This window comes from Diadema antillarum, unplaced genomic scaffold, assembly GCF_040938485.1.
Source record: "Diadema antillarum isolate AM-2024a unplaced genomic scaffold, OU_Dant_1.0 seq00000705_RagTag, whole genome shotgun sequence".
Classification (NCBI taxonomy): Eukaryota; Metazoa; Echinodermata; class Echinoidea; order Diadematoida; family Diadematidae; genus Diadema; species Diadema antillarum.
The window spans coordinates 409,633-419,960 of NW_027271610.1; the positions used below are offsets into that span (position 1 = coordinate 409,633).

General features: G+C 39.9%; 1 protein-coding gene across 1 annotated transcript; it reads left to right on the forward strand.

The window, feature by feature from the left end:
* The first annotated feature begins 867 nt into the window (after nt 1–867).
* LOC139737805 (glutathione S-transferase 3-like) lies at nt 868–10,069 on the forward strand. The gene is made up of 5 exons (XM_071648481.1): nt 868–1,165; nt 4,631–4,723; nt 6,624–6,742; nt 7,946–8,050; nt 9,029–10,069. Exons 1-5 carry the CDS (start codon nt 958–960, stop codon nt 9,191–9,193), a joined length of 690 nt encoding a protein of 229 aa, XP_071504582.1. The 5' UTR covers nt 868–957; the 3' UTR covers nt 9,194–10,069.
* Nucleotides 10,070–10,328: the final 259 nt, after the last annotated feature.

Genomic DNA, 10,328 nt, shown 5'->3' on the forward strand with positions numbered 1-10,328 from the left:
TGTTATAGGCCTATTACACTGTATACAATCAATACATGTATTAACTTTTTATAAGATAGGTGCGACATGTAACCTGATAATTTTATTAATGCAGTCCTTGTTCACTATAACTAAACAAAAATTAACAACTAAAACTTGGTTTGTTTGTTTGTTTGTTTGTTTTTTGTACAATCTTAATCATCAAGTTCCATTCAGGATATCAACATTTCCTCTGAAACACGACTTAAAATTATAAATATGAACCACTTCTTGATCTCCTGGCCTCCTTATCCAACTACACTGTATCATGCAAAGGCAGAGGGGTTTGGAGCATGGAGCATTAAAGCCAGTGGAATTCCAAGCATTAAAACAAACAAACAAACAAACAAACAAACAAAAAGCTTGATTTATTCATCTGTTCACACAGTTAAACACGTGATTTTGCGACTTAAGTTATTCTACGAAAAGGGGAGGGGGCGGCGACACTATAAATATTTGTACTACCGTACGGTGCATCTTGCACAAAGGGTTCCGTGACACTTGCTCCTGTGACAATTGCTCCCATCCATGTCATATCTGCACGCCAAGCCAAACACAAATGATACCCACAAACTTAACATTAACCCTTTCCCTAATCCTCACATCAAACCAATCCTTAACCCCATCACAACCCTATAAACCCTACTGGAAAAAAACGATACCACAGTAAAGGAATAGCGCCCGAGGATAGCGCAGGTTGCATGCCTCCACGTTCGATGGGTGTAGATTGCAATCATCACTGTCTGCATGCATATTGCGTGCATGTGGACGACACACACGAGTCAGGTGTGTATAGAATGTTAATGTGGAACGTGCGTAGGATGACGTGTGTCTATCCTGTATAGCGGTAGTAAATCCAGGGGGGCGTCTGAGCTGAGGAATGAGGTGACTACTAGTACTTGTATAATATCGAGCGCTCGATCGTGTGGCTAATGGTACATGTTAGTGAAGTGCATTGTGCCCACGAGTAATTCTAGGCTAAGTAAGCAGCGCGTACACCCTCCAAATACAACCATGCCTAACTATAAGTTAACCTACTTCAACGTCAAATATCGGCCCGAGATCACACGTTTGATGCTTGTCGCGTCAGGGACGGATTTCGAAGACTGTCGTGTGAATGACTTGACTGAGTTGAAAGCCGGTGGCAGTGAGTATTACTTCATGACGGGCACGAGGGAGGTGGTACGGATCCGAGAGGGGAAGCTGGGGATCCGGCCCGGCATCGTTGGAGGGGACTTTGGCCGTGTGGGCATTAAGGGGCTCCCACAGTATAACTGTGTGTAGGCCTATAAGGAGTGCTTCGGGTTACTGGTTAGGGGAGGGAGGGCGGAGGAAGGGATGAATGGTGAAATATAGATTTACCTCAGCAGCACTCGGTATGACCATGATGTTTTGGTTAGTGTTTCATGGCGTTGACTTTCTATGACTTTATATCTAATAAAATTTAGAACAGGCAAATGTATACTAATAAAAAAAGCGCTTCGAGAGTTTAAAACAATAACGCACGTCCGAGATGTATACGTGTGCATGGGTGTATCTTAAATGAATATGTAACTTGCCTATAAGTGAGTGACTGGTGGCCAAAAATCTTGTTTGAATGGAGCATTGTCAAGACCTCACTTGACCCACCATGTACTCCCCCCCCCCCCTGTCAGATGCCATAGCCATAGTAGCGCACATAAACTTATGCCGCTTGTTCCAGATTTTTAGAGATTTTATAGGGCCTTTATGTACCCCCATAGCGATGGAAATGGGTCAAGATATTGTGACCCCGTATCACGGGCTTTTGGAGGGAAGCCATCAAAGTTACCTCTATCACAGGTTTTTGGAAGGGAAGATAGTAAAATTATCCCCGGAATGAAGGAAGAGTTCCGAGGTGAAGATTGTCCACAGTTTCGGTCCCGTAATATGGACAGGAAGATAGACTTTCTCATTCTGAATAATAACTACCAGAGAAGAGGGACTTCCTGGGAAAAGAAGGCCAGCTCGGCGTGTTTTGCTGCAAAAATGGCCACAGTATGGGAAATGAATTCGGGAGAATCGAGACAAACTGGTACCAAGAATCAGCACTACCTCTAGGCCTATTTTGGATTTTTAAAAAAAATCCTGTTCAAGACCCTATTTCAGGGCTGTTGGGGAAAGATTTGAAAACCACATCGAATTCAAAATATTTCGGGGGAAATCCTGTAAAACCCCATATTTCAACGATTTTTCGGGATTTTTTCATCTCAAATTGAGCGCCTAAAATATACCCGTTTCCCGGAAAAAAAAAAATGCGGTACAGCACCACCACAGCCCCGATGAGGGGGCCGGGCATGCACTCCTCCCCCCTCCCGTAAAATGCGTATACTCACAAGGGGACGTCATCTCTATAGAACTTCTGTACACTCGTTCAATTTTGATTTATCTTTATTATTATTATTATTATTATTATTATTATTATTATTATTATTATTATTATTATCATTGTTATTATTATTATTATTATTATTAGTTTTGGGGTATTTTGTATGTTTTGTTTGTTGTTTTTTGTTTTTGTTTTAGTACATGCCGTATTAGGTATGCCCACGTATGCTAGGCCGCACAAAAAGAAAATGACCACCGGTAGACTTATTCCCGTCCCTATATTGAAACTAAATTCGCCATTAGCACTGCGGACGGATATAGAGGTCATATAGCCTCTTTTTCTTTCTTTACATATACTAAACATGCATATGCATCGAAGGTATCCATCTGACCAAATGAACTTATAAACTCCACGTTAGGTTTGCAGGCGCATGGGACATAGGTCTGTGATGTGGTAAAGCACTGCGCAGGCAGTGTAGGATATTACATAGGTTTTCCCGCCCAATTTCATCAGATTTGCATTCGAATTAATGACAAGGCGTTCAAATTCAAGCGATTTTGGTCACTGCTCTACTCTCACGATTCATTTTAATTCTTTGAGTCTTCAATTTCATTTCATGTCATTCATTTTAGATTTTATTTCATTTAATTTAGAGAGAAATTCATTCAGTTTAACGGCTCAAAGTTGGCATTCATTTTCGCGCCAGCTGGATAGACGTTCAATTCGCACCAAATACCAGTTTCAATTTCATATAGGAACACAACTTCGCACTTTTAACGTTCGAATTCAATCAACATACACAACTTCTACGGGCCTTTTTTCACTGTCATATTGGATGATACAATTTCATTTTCATTTCAGAGTCTCATTTAATCATCTTAATTGTATCGTTTGTATTTCTTTCCTATCGACCCTTCTTTCACTTTCAATTCATCCCTAACAGTATGGATGTAACATTTAGGAAATAACCATATCCCAGAATATCTTAGGGTCCTATACGTCCAAATCCATATTGATCCATTCTGATTCCATTTCTTAGTTCTTCGTGTCCATATCACAAGTTGCCGCAATCGGATCAGCTGCAGATATACCTATTTCACCAAATGGTCGTCAAAGTCATGCTTCCTCCACTATTAGTAATTCTGTCCCTATTCGAGATGTTCACGCATACTCTGCAATGTAGCAGCGGCTAAAATCATGTATGAATAAAATGTAAATGCATGTGTCTGAAAGTGGGGTTATGACGACTTATTAGCTAGTATGAGTATAAAAAAAATCACATTTCAAGGTATATTAAGTTTGTATATCCAAACACCTGAGTAACTACAAAGAATAAAAGCAACAACGAGAAAAGACTGCCCACACTAAGTTATGTAATTGTTTGCCTTATCGTGAATTTGAATTCCTTAACGCTCTCCACTTCGGTGCTAATGCGAAATTGAATGCGTTGCACTTGCATTTTTAATTTGAATGCATGCCCTTTTTACACCCTTGTGTGAGAAACTCATGAAATCGCATGCTGATGAAATTAAATTGAACTATAAGTACGTTTTTGAATGTCGATCTCGGTGATCATTCAAATTCACTCGAACTTGAATGACCGCATCGTTAAATCGAATGCAAATCTGATGAAATTGGGCGGGAAAACCTATATTACCGGGCATGGATGAATACTAGAGTGCTTTAACGATATGATGATAAAGTTGTAGTACTTACGAGACCTGTTACGACCCACTACTATATTCTTCTAATTACTCTCACTTCGATCCTATAAGACGCACCACTACAGTGTTCACGAAAACACACACACACACACACATGGGATGGAAAATCCTACTAAGGATTCTATTAAGTGTTGGATGACAAAATGTTTCCGAGAGTATTTTCCCAGCAATTTTTTTTTTTTTTGTCATTATTACAAATAATTTCTTCTTTATCCAGGGTAGCCTCTAATTCAGTGTTGTCACTGCTGTGACAAAAGGCCCTGCCATTAAATACGGGGATGGGAGCAGGGAACAGGAGGGGGCTCGTGTTTCGCTGCTCATTGTGTGTTATTATTATTTTGTTCATATTTTGTTTTTGATCATATAATATTATTATTATCATTGGTAGAATAGTAGTAGTAGTAGTAGTAGAAGTAGTAGTAGTAGTAGTGTATTATCGGCATCAAACTTTATTACGTTGCGTATACGTATATTAGGCATACTTCATTGACAAAATCGTGTTTGCAATGATCCTAAATATGTTTTGTTTTACGGGAACCAGAGCTCCCTCTCGGGCAGGTGCCAATCTTTGAAGTCGACGGCCGTTTGATCGTACAGAGTCGAGCTATCCAGCGATATGTTGCCAGAGAACTGGGTAAGTTGACAAAACGGATTAAGTGTTAACATGCTGGATCATTATTTTATTGATATAGGCCGTTGTAAAGCCCAGGGTCTACCGTGTTGATAAGGCTTGCTGATAAGTTGTTTTTTTCCTGATTCGTCCCCCTCCCCATCCCCATCGACAAACGTTTTAGTGCCGTCTCTTTGTGTCATGAAAATATTTTCGAATCAGATATACATCATTTGCTGTCTGATTTTCATGGTATGTTTTCGATACATTATTTGATACTTCTGGTATTAAAATAACGTAAGAAAAAAAGAAAAACAGTTACATAAAACAGTTACAATTATATAAAATGCTGAGTTCAAGAGTTGCTCAAGTGTTGAAAGATACCATTAGTATCATTAAATGACGGATTTGGTAGCGCAAACAAACGCGTCAAAGGGCATGTTTGAGCAAGCATAGTGTACAGAAATTACCTCGCTCTCAATCAGTGATTTTTGTATGATGGCGGCATATTTCGTCCCGCTCATGTAGATGCTAAAATGTGCTCACAATCGCATATCATTTGATTTCTTTGAAATATCCGGAGGCAGTCCTTTTTTCCCTCGTGATTTATGTCTGTAAGAGTGGTCCACATAAATATCTTGTGGAATTGCGCTCGGCGGCCGGGAGTTCAATGTGGATCTACAAACACGCCACACTGTCACAAACACATCTCCTCTTCCCCTTTGTCACTGACGTCTTTCCAAAGTATTTCCATTCATTCTGATTCATAAGCAACCACAAAATGAGATAAAAGAAAGAAAAAGAATGTTTGTGTTCGTGTGTAAGAAAGAATAGGCGTTTTCACATCAGCCCGATAAAAATCCAAGCTCGGGATATTTTTTAATTTCCCAAGTCAGAAAATAGCGCGCTATTTCGAAACATCGGGCTGATGTGAAAACGCCTAGAGAGAAGCAGATATACCCATCCTTATGCATATTGTTATGCAGTGGTTGAATAGAAGCGTTCTTAAGCATTCCTGAACATTCCTGTAGGTGCATTTGAGAGAGAAAAAAGGAAATCTTTTGTATTTATTGTAGCTCCCAACTTTTGTGTTCTACGAGCATGTATGGCTTTGAAGCTGCCACCAAGGTAAAAAATGATCGGCATAAAAGTGCTGCTCATTGATACGATCAGATCAGTATCGGCTGCCGTTTTTTATGACTGGTCGTAAAAATTGAACTTTTCCACTTTGTCACATTTTTTTTTAAACCACGCTGGTATGATATAGCGTTTTACAGGTTTATATGGATAGAATTTTATGTATCCTCTCCGAATGGCACAGGAGGCCATGCCGTGTCCGGCAGACTGTGCATATCTCTATTACTTACATCCTAAAAATCTCGATAGAACGATTCAAGGAATGAAACAACGCGTTAACGATTTCCTAGGTATGGCTTAGTTTGTGTGAGACGAAGTGTTTGATAAGCTTATTTGTCCCCCAAGATCAAAGATCACTTGAAATGTCATTTCCAGTTGTGTCTTCTGCTAGGCATGTCCAGTCATTGCGTGTTTGTGCATGTGTGTGAGAATGATTTGGTATTGTTTTCCATGGTGGTTTGTTACATTTGTACATTTTTTTTTTAATTAAATAAATATTATTACAATGTTGTGGAGGTGATACATACAACAAACAATCATTTCCTCTTTTTTACACATACATACGACAAACAATCATTTCCTCTTTTTTATACATACATACAACTGATACTATATAGATTAATACGTAATACAAACGTGTATTTATGTGAAGCGTGGAAATGAAGAGCAGCAATAGAGACAACGCTTAAAATATCTATAAAGGGAGATCCACCTAATTAAGATTCTAGTCGACCCCAAAGTAAGATGTTATTCATATTCTTGGCGCTACAAAATGTTCTCCTTCAAGGTTTCTACGGAACGACGAACGATGAGCAGACGGAGATCGACCAGGTGACCGAGACGTTTGGCGACATTCTCGACTCCTCGGCGCCATGGCTGTACAGAGAGAAGGACTTGACGAAGAGGGTATATAATATGCATCTGTATTCATATTTATATACAATGTTAATGTATACATATGTATTAATTATATATATATATAAATATAAATATATACATTATAAATATATACACGTTGTGTATATATATATATGTGTGTGTATTATATTCTACATATGTGTTTTTATGTAAAATACGAAGCTAAATATGTTTTGCTTAACTTTTTTTTTGAAGGAAGATAATATATTAATGATGGTGTGTGTTTTTTTTTTATCTGATTTTTTCCCACTTTTAGCTCGCCTGAGCCAAAGGCTCAAGTGAGCTATTGCGATCGCCCTTCGTCCGGCGTCCGTCGTGCGTCGTGCGTAAACTTTTTACATTTTCATCTTCTTGAAAACCCCAAGACCGATTTTCATCAAACTTGGCAGGTAGCATCCCTAGGGGGTTAGGGACTCAATGTGTTAAAATGGGCACCATGCCCCACCCAGGGGGCCCCCAGGGGGGCCCAAACCCCCCAAAATTAAGGAATCTGTAAAAATCTTCTTCTCTAGAACCAGAAGTGATAGAGCTAAGTTAATACTATGAGTTAGTACATTGATGACTGTAGTTTCAAGTTTGTTCATGGCAGAATCAGGGGTGCCCCCCCTTGGGACCCAGGGGAGGGGGGTGAGGAGGGTCCTAATGGGGCCTAAATTGTACATTTTTATCTTCTTCTTTAGAACCCCATGACCCATTTTCACCAAACTTGGCAGGTAGCATCCCTGAGGGGTCAGGATGTCAATTTATCAAAATGGGCACCATGCCCCACCCAGAGGGCCCCAGGGGGCCCCCAATCCCCCCAAATTAAGGAATCTGTAAAAATTTGGGCCCTTATTGTACATTTTCATCTTCTACTTGAGAATGCCTGGTCAAATTTTGGTAGAGCTGTGAATAATTTAGATAAGTGACTGCGTGAAAGGTGAACTTGCGATACTCAGGTGAGCGCTAGACCCGCGGGTCTCTTGTTTTTAAAGATCAAACATTGTATAGTTTCCCTGAGAAGGTGTGCCACATTCACAAGTGATCATCACAAGTCATATTCATCCCGTTTGTCCTGTACATTTCATTCAGTAGTGTAGTGGAATATGTAGATATTGTCGAGCAATAACTTCTGTAGCCTCAGTCGATTTTCACGAATACAAGTTGACCATTTTCATTACCTTCGTCTTTTTTTTTTTAATTCTATCGCAGGCTGAAATCAGGAAGGAGTTCGAAGAAGTGAAGGGACCAATGTTGTTTGGATTTCTGGAGAAGAAGCTGGAAGCGAGCTCCTCAGGGTACTTTGTGGGCGACAGCGTAAGTTTTCTGATTACCTCCTTTGAAGTGACGATGTGTTGCCGTATAATCGTCACTCTCTCGCCGGCGGAGAAAACTGAGATGATCCTTTGCGGTCAGCAGTTTTGCATGTACATGATTGCATGATGTATCAACACAATGCCCATGAGATAAAGTAAATACGTAGTATACCGCTTTGGAGTTGATACATGTCGTAGCTTGCTGCCATAAGCAATCTTGATTAAAGAACCTTTCCTGTGTTCTCCTCATAAGGGCCAAATCCTCGTTTTAAGCCGTACATGTGGAAGTTCCATAATCTTTGTCTCATTAAGTTTTCTTTTTCTTTTTTTTTGGGGGGGGGGGGGAGGGAGATGTAAAACGGTGTCGGTGAAAGCTGATGAAATTCTACTCTAACGGAATAAAATGATTTCATCATGATATGCAGTGAAATTCAGTTCGTATTTCATTGATTTTCCTCCATAGCATTCAGGTATTGTGAACTGGCAGAAGTTTTTAATGAAGACACGATCCCTGCTGTAATTACAGATGATAACCTATATACGTTTTAATATTTTATTTCTTTATAATTTGACATTCCAACGCATTTCTCTTTGTGAAAGCTGAAGTTGGTCGAAACTGGAACAATTTTTAGGGTTTCAGAATAATGTGGACAGCTAGTTTCTTATGAAAGAAGCCGTGCATGTTGTATGTACCCAAGCATTACCATTTTCCATGTGCCATTCCTTTCATTTACCGGCCCTGGGAGAAAGATATAAAACGGAACAAGCTGTACGAGTTTCACACTCGGTGACTCCAACAAAGACCAGTGCAGCACAACTATACAACTATTAGGGTAACAAATAGCGCCTTCTCATAATTTCATATAACCCGGATGCTTCACAAATAACAACATTTCAGTGATAACCATGTCCGTCTCTCTGTCCTCATAACCTTTCGAACTTGTCTTTTCTTTCTCCAATTCCAAACTGGGCGTTGCAGCTAACTCTCGCCGACTTCGCAGTCTTCAACGGCGTCGACATCGTGGGCGGCCACATGCCCGACCTCTTCAAGCCGTTCCCCAAGCTGCTCGAGCACAAGGCCAAAATTGAGGGCAACGAGCGCATCGCAAAATACCTCGCCACTCGACCAAAGACACAGATGTAGAATCACACAAACTCAACCCGTCTACCTCCATCGTCGGATAAATAAACCGTCACGTGTCTCCCATTTTCCCTTTCTGCTTCCCTTGACACACTTGATTTAGAACAATGTCCCCTCACGTTCGATCTTAGTTGATAATTATTTTGCTACAGAAGTGTATTTCTGGTATTTAGAGAAGCTGATCGGGGCGTAGATTTATTTTCATCCATGGAGTTTTAGGTAGTTTAATTGATGATACGAGGGCTATGTGCCAAAGATTGCATTACGTGAAGAATTTTATCTGTTAAAGCAACTGTGCTTGACTAGCTACACACTATGGCTATTATAATCGTGAAAGTTTGATTCGGACTGTATTACTATGTTCCAACCATGCGCAATTTCAAATAACTCTTCAGTGGTCAGCTGCAAAATGGCTGTTTTCGTTGTGAAAATTTGGTTTAGGCTGTGTTTTTGTGTTTTTACCATAGTAATGTCTTAAAATACTGAGTGATTAACCGCAAAATGGCTGTTTTGATTGTGAGAGTTTGATTTAGACCGTTTTTATTGTGTCTTTAGCATGTGATATTTGAAATAACAGAGCGTTAGCCCCAAAATGGGTATTATGATTGTGAAAGCTTTAATTAGACTGTGATTTACTTCTCATCTATCATTCTTTAATTCGCAAGGAATCATTGCGATGTATGGGATCTGGTCACTATCATCACTGTTCTGACACTCCATCTCAAAGCAATAATCTCTCTTACACTGTATCCAAACCACAAGCAGATCCCACAGACTTACAGCTTTATTTTATCGGAGCCCGTCACTCAAATTTGACAGACTGCCCATATACATCCATAATGTATATAGCCCGTTGTGAAAGAAGCTCAAGAAAAACACTTGTGAGTCTGCACTTATGCTGTGAAGTTGTCTGTTTTGTGTATTGCTGTGAAACACTATAGCGAGCTTCAGATCTGCGACGCGAACGCTAAGACGACACCTCCTCCCAGGTTAGACAATGGGAACAGCCGTCTCATGCATGTACAGGACACCATTTTTTTGCCTAATAGCGTCGTCTTTTTAGCGTTCATGTCGCAGATCTAAAGCTCGCTTTTGACAAAGGACAGAACTGTAATAGATGAGTGCATGTACACCGTAT

Bases quoted from the DNA above. Each gene is read 5' to 3' on its own strand.
- LOC139737805 (XM_071648481.1), top strand. From the start codon at position 958: ATGTTAGTGAAGTGCATTGTGCCCACGAGTAATTCTAGGCTAAGTAAG. The intron at 1,166-4,630 runs GTGAGTATTACT...TACGGGAACCAG, and splicing joins TGAGTTGAAAGCCGGTGGCA to AGCTCCCTCTCGGGCAGGTG. The intron at 6,743-7,945 runs GTATATAATATG...ATTCTATCGCAG, and splicing joins AGAAGGACTTGACGAAGAGG to GCTGAAATCAGGAAGGAGTT.